Source organism: Nipponia nippon, unplaced genomic scaffold (genome assembly GCF_047370975.1).
Source record: "Nipponia nippon isolate SJK-2023a ecotype South Korea unplaced genomic scaffold, ASM4737097v1 scaffold_1, whole genome shotgun sequence".
NCBI lineage: Eukaryota > Metazoa > Chordata > Aves > Pelecaniformes > Threskiornithidae > Nipponia > Nipponia nippon.
In genome coordinates this window covers 13,041,260-13,053,580 of record NW_028262290.1, presented here as the reverse complement: position 1 = coordinate 13,053,580, position 12,321 = coordinate 13,041,260, and the positions used below count along the sequence as shown (strand labels likewise).

At 45.2% G+C, this 12,321-nt stretch overlaps 1 protein-coding gene across 1 annotated transcript in view; it reads left to right on the top strand.

Annotated features, from left to right (window-relative positions):
• The first annotated feature begins 2,074 nt into the window (after nt 1–2,074).
• The window catches only part of FER1L6 (fer-1 like family member 6), a 103,335-nt gene continuing 93,088 nt past the window's right edge, over nt 2,075–12,321 (top strand). The window contains exons 1-2 of the mRNA XM_009471068.2: nt 2,075–2,131; nt 11,813–11,889. Coding sequence (XP_009469343.2) covers nt 11,870–11,889 — 20 coding nt within the window. The 5' untranslated portion in view covers nt 2,075–2,131; nt 11,813–11,869. The remainder of the gene's footprint in view (nt 2,132–11,812; nt 11,890–12,321) is intronic.

Below are 12,321 nucleotides of genomic sequence, written 5' to 3'. Positions count from 1 at the left end.
TCAGGGTGTTTGGGGTCAGGGTCTCTTGGGGCAGGTTTTGGGTACCGCAAAGCAAAGGGACAGTCTCTGTCCCACCGTTCATGGAGCACAGCCTGGGTTGACTGTCCCTTGCTGGCATCTCCGAGGGCTGTGGTGGTGACCTGCCTTGGGGACACGCTGGTGCTTCTGATATTTCCACTTTGCACTGCTGTCTTCTATGACTCGGTGTGGAGCTGTGGGTTACCTCATTTGTTCTCTAAAGTGGGAGCTGAGTGGTCTGGGCTCAATCTGTGTGGCCTTCCTGACCTCCTGTTTTCTTGAGCTCTTTCTTTTTTAGTAAAATAGAGTTCTTTCTTCCACCTTGTCATTTTGTAAAACAGTTTTATATGTGAGTGATATGAAAAGTGAAGCCAATGAAGAGAAGGCCATGCCACGCTGTCTATTTATATGTCAGAGCACTTCTGAAGCATACCCTAATTTTCCTCAGATTTTTAAGCTTTTTGGGACAGGAGCTATGTCTCTCCAAAGGTCTGAATGAGTCCTAAGAAGATGACACCCAGATCTTGAGTGGGGTCGTTACGGAGTGATCACTCTTGCTAAAAGAGACACTCACCAGCACTTAGCAGTTGCTGAGGCCATTCAGGGAGATGTAAAATACTTGTGTTTGTGCAACAGCAGCATGATTCTGAGGAAGAGATTTGAGTTACTGGGGAAAAAGGTGTGAAGTGCAAACATGGGCCCAGGAGGTGCCTACTGGGGCAAGGCTGGTGAGATCCACAAAGACGACTGTGGATACACAGTACATGTACATACAGACTGGGGAACGAGAGGCTGGAGAGCAGCCCCATGGAGAGGGATCTGGGGGTTCTGGCCGATGGCAAGTTGAACATGAACCAACAGTGTGCCCTGGCAGCCAAGAGGCCAACCATGTCCTGGGGTGCATCAAGCACTGCGTTGCCAGCCGGTCGAAGGAGGTGATGGTCCCGCTCTACTCTGCACTGGTGCGGCCTCATCTCAAGTACTGTGCGCAGTTCTGGGCACCACAGTCCAAAAAGGATATGAAGCTACTAGAGAGTGTCCAGAGGAGAGCCCCAAAGATGGTGAGGGGTTTAGAGGGGAAGCTGTACGAGGAGGGGCTGAAGTCACTTGGTCTGTTCAGCCTGGAGAAGAGGAGACTGAGGGGAGACCTCATCGCAGTCTACAGCTTCCTCACGGGGGAAGGATGAGGGGCAGGCGCTGATCTCTTCTCCCTGGCGACCAGTGATAGGACCCGAGGGAACGGCAGGAAGGTATGCCAGGGGAGGTTTAGGTTGGACATTAGGAAAAGGTTCTTCACCCAGAGGGTGGTGGAGCACTGGAAGGGGCTCCCCCAGGAGGCAGTCATGGCGCCAAGCCTGACATTTAAGAAGCATTTGGACAACACCCTCAGACATATGGTGTGAGTTTTGGGGTTGTCCTATGCAGGGACAGGAGTTGGACTCGATGATCCTTGTGGGTCCCTTCCGACTCAGGACATTGATTCTATGATTTCGTGACTCTGCTGGGTGATGTTTGCCAGCCTTGCCGTCTCCTCTGTGCCTTGATAAGGGAAGTGAGTCCACGGAGCCAGAGAAACCACAGTCCTGACTTTGCATATTCCCATCTGAAGCTGCACCTGAAATCATGACTGTGTAAAGACACATTTGCCAAAAGCACAAGGAAAATTCTCATGGCTGCAGCACTGAAATAACAAGATACTTCCTGAAATTTAGCTGCGTGTTTGATATTGACTCAACCTGGTCTGAACACACAGTGTACAGGGGTGTTGACACACCAGCCTGCTTGGCAGAAACTCCATGTTATAACTCAATTTTATATTTGTACCTGGCCTACCATTTGATACATGCTATAGAAGCTGGACCACATAACGATCTCAATGGGCTGACAATCAAAAGGAAGCTAAGAACTGAAAAATTGCCATTGCAAGGGGAAAAACTGAGTGCTGTTGGCAGAACTGTAGATGGGAGTTTGCATTATATCTCCTTCCCCTTCCCCATGCTATGCCTGAATAATTTGCAATAATTGTGTCAAATTCTCTGACCTCTTAGGACTGATTTGCACACGTGGGACCATTAAAAACTGCAAAACACCCAGGGGTGGAGTGCCCCAAAAGGTAAGACTCTGAGTTATTTCTTGATTTCTCAGCCTGTAGGTGGTTTTGCTGCACATGTGGATGGGTTTTTCTCTGCAGCCAAATCATGCTAGAAATGGAAGGGAGTATTTAAGAGAAGGCTAAGGTTCTCAGGTGATGTTGTTCCTACAGCTCAGGCTATTTAAAACAAAACACACAAAAGGAGGCTATGATATCTTGCAAAACCTCTAATGATAAAATCATGGTAAAATCAAGATAAACCTGGTCACGGAAATACTTGTGAAAAATTTCTAGCATTGATCCTGTCAAAGTAATGACCTTGTGCCCTACTCACTAGGAAAACCCCCTTCCAACTTGCTGCTTTGGTAGCAGAAAATGTAACATTTGTCCATAATTTTCTTTAACTGAATTGAGATAGTACTGACTGAGTAGTTTGCAAGAACTAATGAGAGCTGAACACCATCTGGGATGCCTAAAATCAGGGCCAAGTTATCAGATGTGCCAGTGTGGTTATTTGTGAAGATGCTTGCCATGCCCAAGTTAGCATAATCATTTGGAAAGCTTGTTTGGTTACAAATCCAATCCTGAATCAGCAGAATCAAAAGTTGCCAATTCAGAGACAGCGTCAGTGTTTTCTAGCCCAGGTCAGCTGCACAGTCAGTGTACGGAGCAGAGAGCAGTTCACAGGAGAAGCCTTTGCCTCCCTAGAAAATCAAACGAGGGGGAGAGTGGCACCTCATATTGTAAGTGGGACCACACCTGAGAAGTCTTTATCAACTCTATTGGGAGTTATTTTAGGGGCTCTGAATTACAGTGTTTGGGGGACTGGGCATTTTAGGGACAGTAGTACCTATGCTGGAGGCTGAAGAGGCTGTCTGCATCTGGCCTTCTGTTACATTTTGGTTTCTGGAGCTGGTCTGCAATGATGTTAGGGCATCGGGAAGAGAGACTGCTACCTATTACTGCTGTAATCTCCTGTTTAAGACCTGCGTGCAGCTTTGAAGCAGAGCCATATGAAGACATCACCATTCTGGTCTCATTCTGGTTTGAAACATCACAGAAGAAAATTAAATAAGGAGATAATATAACAACTGCTTTACAAATTATCCCACAGGTATTATGAAGGCGAAGCGGTGCAGATAAAATACATGGAGCAATTCCAAATCCATTAGCAGTCGATGTGCTTAGAATCCCCGTGTCTATTATGGAAATTTGTGGGCAGGTGTCCATAAATTGATAAAAATGCATACTCCAAGCAATGCTCACAAAGCTGAGGCTGGAACAGTAATGGGGGAGCTGTGCAAGGCACTGACGCTATGTATTCTCCATAACTACACACACAGAGAAACAAAGATGAGGCTGGGAAAATCAGAATTAATGGCAATTTAACTTAACAAGGAGAAGTGATTGTTTCATGAGTGCTTATAGAAGAAATTAAGTCTGTTTAATGCAGAAATTAGGAAAAAGGAGAAAAGACATGGGGTATAATCAGGGGCTCAGTCTGACTCACACCAAAATCAAAAGCATTTCAAAGGCATAGCTGTCTTTGCCCTATCAAGCCTATACTATGGAATAAGGTCTAAACAAATGAAGAAGCACGTGGTGTTATAGATGCAGTAACTACCTGGTCATGGAAATGGGGAGAAGGTATACAAATAACTCCATGGGCAATGTTAAAGCAACTTGTTTGTAGAAAAGAAGGTTCAGGGGCAACCGAGGAGGGTAATAAGATGAATTTTGGAAAGGAGAATGAAAGATGACTGTGGGCAATGCTGTGTAAGGTTTTAAAGCACAAAACACTCCCTCATGCATATGACCAAGCAGCTGAGGCTTGGAAGCTTGCCTAGAGGTGGGATTTGTATTACGGACATTGCTGAGAAAATTCTGTATAAACTTGTTTCTGTTGAAGTAAAAAAAGCAAAATAGGCATCTGCTGACATATGAGCATAAAAATGTCGCCCACAGGATTTCAGATTCAATTTAAATGAATAAACTTGTGGATTGAATAAACCAACAGAGCATATCTATACGGGATATCAAGAAGTGCAGTTGCTAAAAAAATTTTCTTTCGCTTTTCTAATGCAACACAGCTGAAGAAGAAAGCAAACTGACTTTATCATGTTTTTAACTACAGTTGTGCAGACGCAACTGTTTGAATGGTTTGTGCAGAATTTTATCACAGAGGGAAGCCAAAACATCTATGTCTGAGCTGCATGGGAAGCTGTAAGAATGCAAATGAGGAGAAGAAATTTATTTGATTCACATGGGAGAAATACGGCCATGTAAATTCCAGTCTCTCCGTGCTGTAAGTAAAAGTGAGAAAGGGATGCATGTGAAGCAGAGACATCTTTGTATGATACCTTCAAACCATTGGGAAGTGCTCATGTAACAGCAGTAGGGTATCCAGGTACAAGCCTTTGTAGGCTACATTTGATTTTATTAAGTAAAACTACGTGAAGGATGTGGTTGAACTTTGTCTGTGGAGCAGACGGATAAGGTGTCAGTGATCACACTGCAGGGCAGGGCAGTCTGGTGCATATTTGCATGATGTCCTTTCTACTTGATGCCAAAATCAAACATTGCAGAGCTCTTGGGTGGTGTCAGCTAATACAGTACGGGGAGACTGCATTTGTAGCAAGACTAGGGCGATCTGGTGTCTTGAGCTTGACGGCAGTATGTGAACAGGAGCTACTCCCTTCATGGTGTTAGTTATTAGATATGTCTTTTTGTTATGCCAGTAAGTGTAATCTTACTACACAAGACTGGGAAGCACTATGGGGTCTCTTATTCTACCCTCTTTCCTGGGCCGTGGCTGCAAATGTTAAACTTGAGCCTGCTGGAAGATCTTGGGGGTTCCTCTGGTAGATGTCCACGCGTGCATGAGCTCTCTGGAAGTGTGTTAGGTCAGCCAAGCTCTCAAAATTCTTCTTTACTTCCATTGACCAAGAGGCTCCAGGTGAGTAATTCACATGTGAACATTTACTCTGCAGACATCTGGAGTTAGGAGAGATGAATCTCACCTCTGTCATCTACATTAGGTGGATCACGACCCAGCAAATTGTGTGACTTGCAACACAACTCCCTTCTCAGAGGGAAGAGGAGAGAAAACAGCAGAAGAAAAATAGGAAATCTGGCAGCAGAATCAAGTTCCTCTTTTTATGTTAAAGTTGACCTGTGTGTGGCTGTCTTCATTTTGCACCTTTTTTGTTAGGTTTGTGGGTGAGAGGGGAAATGGATTGTTTTAAGATGGAGGTAAGCTGATAAGTGAAGTAAAATGAAAGAGAGCCTCTGTGCCTGCAAAAATGACAGTATTCTGGAGACTAGTACTGTGTGTGCTTTCAGCAGAATTACAAATACTCCTGCTGTAAGGCAGTCATGTAGTAGGTGGGTTTGCGTGAGAGAAGGTACCGGTGTTGTAGGAATTACAGCACGGGCTACAGAGATAACAGACTTTTGCCATGTTTGTTTCCTGGTGCTTAAGCACAGCAAGTTGGGGGGGGGGGCAGGGGGGAAACAGAGCATTTAAGGCTGTCATGTCAGGGAGTCAGAAATGTGCCCAAAGTAGCATCATGACTACATAGCCCCCATGCCCCTGGGTGCTCAGCATCTAGGCCTGCCAGGTGCTGAGCACCCACGGTCCCGCTGCAGTCACTGGGAGCAGACTTTGCTGAGCAGTCTCACGTGCTCCAGCCCATAGGTTTCACAGTGGTACAGCCCTTCTCCTTGGCCCTGCCATAACTTGTGCTGGAATGTGGTGCTCAGTTTCCTGCGGTGGACAAGGGGGCTTCATGATGGGTAAGGTGCCACAGGGTACGCAGGTACATCACTTGCTCTGACACGTAGCTGCCTGTGGATGGAGGAACCAAGCATCCTGGTGGCCACGTGGCTGCTGTAGGGCTTGGGACAGATGCTGCTGTGGGTGCTGGAGAGTGGGGCCATAGAGGAGGACAGGACTGTGGTGGTCTCTCTGACCATGGTTGTCTTCCACATCAGCTGTGACTCACATCCTGCAGTTGTGTGATAGATGCCTGGTTCTCTCTTCGCTGTGCATTTGGAAATGGGGATGTCTTCCCTTGTGGTCAGGCTATGCTGGTGCTAATGAAGGGGGGTGGCCCTTCCTAAAACCCTTGTGGTGGTGGAAGCTGAAGTTTCCCCCCTCAAAAAGGCTATTGGGGAGCAGGGATGGTTCAGAAAGAACGGCTTTGATAATCCAAAGGATAGGAAACAGCTGAGGACAACAGAGTTTTGTGACTTTTTGAAGAGAAAAAGAGATGAGGGAGGGCATGGTAGAGGTCTATAAAACCCAGAGTGGCCTGGGAGGGGGTGGACATCATGTTCACTGCCTCTTCCAGCGGAAGAACTCCAGGCCAACCAATTGCACTAAAAGACAGTGTCAAAACAAATAATGTTTGGTTTAGGCAAGATTTAGGCATCAGGTTTAGGCAAGCTGTGGAGCAAGTCACGCTGGGGAGCTGTGGTTGCCAGAGGTGCTGGGGTGAAGTGCTTTGCTCTTCCTTCTCTTCCCTCCCAATTCAGCTGCTACAGACCAAGAAAATCCAACCCTTGGGGGGCTTAGCCCCCTTAGCAGGGTTTCTCAGGAGTGTGCCCTGCCATCATTTCCCAGCAGATACTCCTCTTGCCATAACTGCTGCTATCTCTGCTAACCAATTCAGAGAAAAGAGGCAGGGCTGCTCCTTACCTCCCCTTCTCTGGAAGGCTTGGACCTCCAGGAGACCTCATGCCTGAACAACTTCTAACACAAGTTTTCCTGGAAAGGGTGGCCCAAGCTTACGCTTTGCCCAGGCTGTGGCAGGGCAGAGATGGGCTGCAGCCTCGCCGGTACGCTCCAGACTCCACGCCAGCTTCAGTTAGGCAGCATAAGGTGTCATCTGTGTGCCTCGGGGGTTTCTGTCAGAAAGCAGAGAGAAAGGGGCCATCAAACTTTTATGGCAGGTTGTAGTTAATTTACATGAGAACTCTTCTTCCATTTCAGTGCATGGAAAATGGTTTTATAGTAACTGTGTCTGTTCCAATCCTTTTACATCAATAACCATCTTTTCAGGACTGAATTTATTCATGAAAACCCAGCAACTTTCTCCAAGAAGTCTGAAATGCTAGAGAAGGCAAAAATGATGATTTATTAATTGTGAATTTAAAAAACCTTTGCTTTAAAAACCTACTGTATTTGAGACCTTGTCCTCTGTGCTCTGAACAGAGTAGTTTTACTCCGAATTTGTGCTGGTATATCAACATTACATGGTCCTGCGCTAAGTAGCAACAGCTGAACTGCTTCATCTGTTCAACACTGTAGTTATGCATCTTATACAAAAAGCTTCTACAGTGAGAAACTGAACAAGTGTTTCCTGCTTATCTTTGCCATTCCACTAATGATTTTAGAGGCTGTAATGTATCCCATCCATTTGTCTTTTCCAAGTATCAGTGTCCTAATTTTTGTAGCTGTAACTTGTCTGGAAGCTACTCCATGCCCTTGGTCACCTCAGTCACTCTCCTCTGTCCCCTGCCAGTTTCTACTGGCTTCTTTTGGGAGGACTGTACAGAATATTATACTGCACAGAATATTTAAACTAGGTGTATAGAGTGGCATAATACTTTTTGTCACAAAATGAAGAAATGATGGATGCTTCATTCACAAAAGGGACTCTTAGACATGACATAAACAAAACGTCCTTGTAATGAAATCCCCAAGTGAATTTTCACAATAAACCATTTGTTCTGAGGTGTATGAGAACATCTGCCAGCTTTGCATCTGCCTGGGTGGAGCCCTTTTCCTCATTGCCTGTTTTCCCAATTCTGTCGAGCAATGTGCTTTACCCAGACCGTGCTTCTCCTCGGCATTTCAGCGCACTACACGTTACTCAAACTCTCGCTTGCAAGCGTAATGGCACTGTTCAAACTAATAATGATAACCGTATAATGAAAGCTAGCCACACCTTTTGGCTAATCTCATCTAAACTCTCTAATCAACTCACTCCGTCAGGGGTTCAGGAAATATTAGTGGGTAAACACTTGAGTCACAGCGTTTTCTAGAAGTCACCTCCCCGGGAAGCAGGAAAATGCCTGGGCTCACGTAATCCCTCAGCCAGAGAGCTCTCCGCAATCAGCATTGCATCGCTGGAGGTGCGTTCAGACAGACTGCTTCTGCCTTTTTCCCCCCCCCTATAGAAACACACAACGTTTTCCATGTTTAATCATCAAGTAGCTGTTTTGAAAAAAATATTCATGTGTTGTTCTTGTGTTATTAGTGTCAATTGATACCAAACCAAATCCCACTGTCAGAGGACAGCAGGATCCCGCTGTGGATTTCCAATAGAAAATTCCAATTTCAGCTCACAGTATTTTGCAGCCTGCGCTGCCCCCGGGGTGTTCAAACGGATCAGACAGACCTCGCTGAACTCCTGGGTGACCTCCTCCAGGGCACTGAAGTGTCCCTCATTTCTCTTTCATTTATTTAACTTCCAAACTTAAGCAAACCAAATCAAATTACTGTCATAGTAATTCTGACCCTGTGTCTCTACACAGAGATTAATACAGTTGAATTTGTCCCCTTTAAAAGTTAATTCAGGTTAACTCCCCTGGGCCCCCTGTGCAGAAAAACCTTTAGTGGTCTCCCACAGAACCAGGATACTGGCTTCTTCCAGGGAATTAGATAAATAAAAACACCTGGGGTGAGATTAATGTCCCTTAAGCTCATAAAGCCCCTTTCTAGTCCGTGCAGGGCAGTGAGGCACAGCTCCGCTGGCCTCCTCTGGCCAGGTACGTTAAGAAGCGCCCTGGAGTGGTGAATCACAGGCAGCTGGACCCTGATAGATGGCTGGCACCATGTGAGATAATTGTCCCTCCTTAAGATGGGTCAGTATCCTAAATGTGAAGGAAACTACCTCAGCTCTGTATCGTAATGATCGGTGATGACTATACCATCCACTGAGCTGATTGTTCTCCAGAAAAACGCCCCAAATAATTACAAAGTGAAAGAGCCCAGCACTGTGAAAGGCACAGTCCCTTGAATGTGTGAGCTGGACTGACTAAAATAGCTTGGAATGACTTTCCAAAAAAATCGAGTTTCCATATTTTGTTGTATTTGAATCAGTTTTCAGAATCAGCCCTGCAGCATTACCTACTGAAAATTAGTGTGTCACACTCAATCCCCCTAATCTCCTGTATCACATGCAAAATGGGAACTGTATAAACACAGGCATCTAGTACCACTAGAGATGCCAGGGAGCTCAGCCACCCACAAGGGCTGGCAGGTATAGCACAGGATCCATAGGACACCCACACGTTTCTGGAGCAGCGAAGGCAGACCAAGCTGGATGTCCTTAAGCGTCATAGATAGCACTGCCCCTATTGGGGCAGAAGTGGTTTGCATCCTTATTTCTGAACCTGGGTCCTCTCCTGTCTCCAGTTGTTGTCCTGATGACCACCCACCTAGAGGTACCTAGAGTCCTACCTCAGACAGCTGCTAGAACTACTTTGTTAGGATAAACTTATCTTTGGGTGAAGGAAGGAAGAAACAGCTCTCCTGGTACCTTCATAGGCCTCACAGGGAACTTGTGAATCTAGAACAAGTACTCTGGATTGTGCTTTCATCAGCATCTGAGCCAACCTGATGGCTCCATCTTCCCTCCTGTCCTTCCTCCTGCTCCCTGCTGCGTGATGGCTCTCCCTCCTTTCTTCCTGGCTCCAGACTCCCTGGTTCCTCCTGCAAGATAGTTCCAAATTGTCCACTTGTTTCTGGTGGATTAGTGAATTAAACTGGCTCAGAGCAGCGTTGCTACAGTTGGTGTCAGAATACAGCTGAGAGCAGAAGAGGGGATTGATAAGGGGCAGTGATGCCCCCACCCCTTGTCAGCAGCAGTGAGCTCTTAAATTGGCTCAGATTACCGCATGAAACCCCACCAATGATAAATGTCTAAGCTAGATGGCACAAAACATGTGTGTTTTCCTTAGCACCTAGAACATCTGTGCTGACTAGCCAAGTGCTAAACCAGCCATAAACCTTAGAAAATAAAATAAAAAAAAAATCCTAAGAAATGTTGATGCCCTTTATTGTGTCCCTGTGACACAACTTGTTTTTAACCAAGATGTAGAGCAGTTTCTGTTTGGAAAGACCTGAATTAACCTTCCTGATGTAAGACATTCCTCTTGCCAGGAGATCAGGATTTTCTTTTCTTCCCCATTTGCTCCTCAACACAAGTCTTTGGTAACACTTGAACATGAATTGCAAAGCTACTGAACTGAGTAGCAAGGTCTCCTCTTTTTGTGCTAATTGTATTAATTGCAGCAGTTTGTTTATCTTCTTGTGTGAATGTCATTTTTTAATACATGAAACAGGTTTACTTTTACAGAACTGTGCAGCACAGTGAAGCTTGTATATATTTTATATATGAGAGATGAAATGATCAGCTAGTCAACACCCTCTGTATTTGGTCAGCAGGTTGATGTTGAGTTTTTTTTAATTAGGTTAAGAAAAATATTGCCTAAAATATGCTTGTGCTTTGTCCCAAAGTTTGCATTTGTGTTGTTCCAAGGACTAATGGAAATGTTGCATTTGCTGTATTGCTGTGACACCATAGATCATAATTTCCTGTATGAATAATCTGAAAATTTTATACTGTGCTTGCAAATGCCCCAGGGAAATAAGGAACTGGAATCATCCCCATATTGCAGCTGCATAAGCTGTAGTTCAGAGAGGATGTGTGACTTGTGCGGTCACAGTAACATCAACGTCGCTACAGGCATCAGATTTCATCCTCAACCCATGCTGTAAATCCTGATGTACCTGCAGACACCATTACCAGTATCAGGATATAGGACTGTAGGATAGGATCACAGGAGAAATGAGGCTGGAAGGGCCCTCGGGTGCTCTCTAGTCCAACCTCCTGCTCTGCGCAGGCTCAGCCATGAGCACAGACCAGGTTGCTCAGGGCTTTGTCCACCAAGGTATTGAGAACCTGTGAGGACAGAGACTATACAACCTCATTGAGCACGTTGTTCTAATGCTGGGCTGTCCTCATCATGAAAACATTTTTTTTTGTATATGCAGGACATACAGGGAGCAATATCTCTGAACCCTGGAGGGAACTCAGCTCCCGAGGTTTTTCTTGTGCCTATCCACTCCACCAGTTTCTAATATCTTGGCCAAACTCCCATTGATCTCATTGGGATATTTGTACAGTGGGGAGAGTAGTCTGGACTGGCAAGTCTTGAGAGAGGGTCTGCGCATGTGGAAAAGGAGTAGAAATTGTATTATTAGTGCAGCGAATACCTGAAGCGCATGAAGCCCTGTGAAAGAAAACACATACCCCACTTTGACATCGTCGCACCCCAGAACATCACGCTGTTGTGTTTCTGGAGCTGTTTTATCAGCCAAAATGCTGGCTGAGTCATAAGCTGGTTCCACCTGACCGTAGCAGTGGGGAGAACCCACTCGTGGCAGGAGGAGGAAAAAATGTCTTTGTAAAGGAGCACAATGAGCCAAAATCACAGAGTTTTGCAAGGCTTTGCTAAGCAGCTAACTTGTACACTTCAGTGCTTTGGGAAAACCTATCTAGAATGAGTCATGTATATAATTAAGTGTTTAAACAGCCTCACCCTACTGTGGCGGATATCTCGGTGGGTTAATCAGAAACACAGGCAGAATCCCTATGGCAGCCAAGGGAAGAAGAGTGGTGTGTCTTGCAGGTGCTGGATGAGTTGCTGAAGGCCATTTTGACACCGGACAACAGAAAAGCACAGGAGATGGAGGAAAAAAAGCCAAGGTAATGTATCTTCTATTTTTCCTTTTTTTTTGGCAGTGAAAATATAAGACATTCTGAAGTGAGAAAAATGAGGTTTAGAAATACTTAAAGACTTAGGCTTTTAACATTGAGGTGCTTGCGTGAGGGTTTCACTTATGTCAGAAAGTTTTGTATTTATTATTTTAATACTTTAAAAGTCTTTAAGGAAAGATCATTAATTCTACTGAACTGCAAATAGGAGAATATTAATGTCTCTGGCAAGCATATTTTTTTTGTGTCTTTAGCGTTTTTCCTGTCCACTATTTTTTAGAAGTGTAGTGTCTTCGGGATTACCCTGGTTCACACTTGGTATGCATCAACCAAGCAGTGCAAGTAGGAGAACAGAAATCAGCCGGAGCGCCCTAGTCCGGAGCTTTGGGGCTCGAATGTATGGGAGTGGTTTCTATGGACACG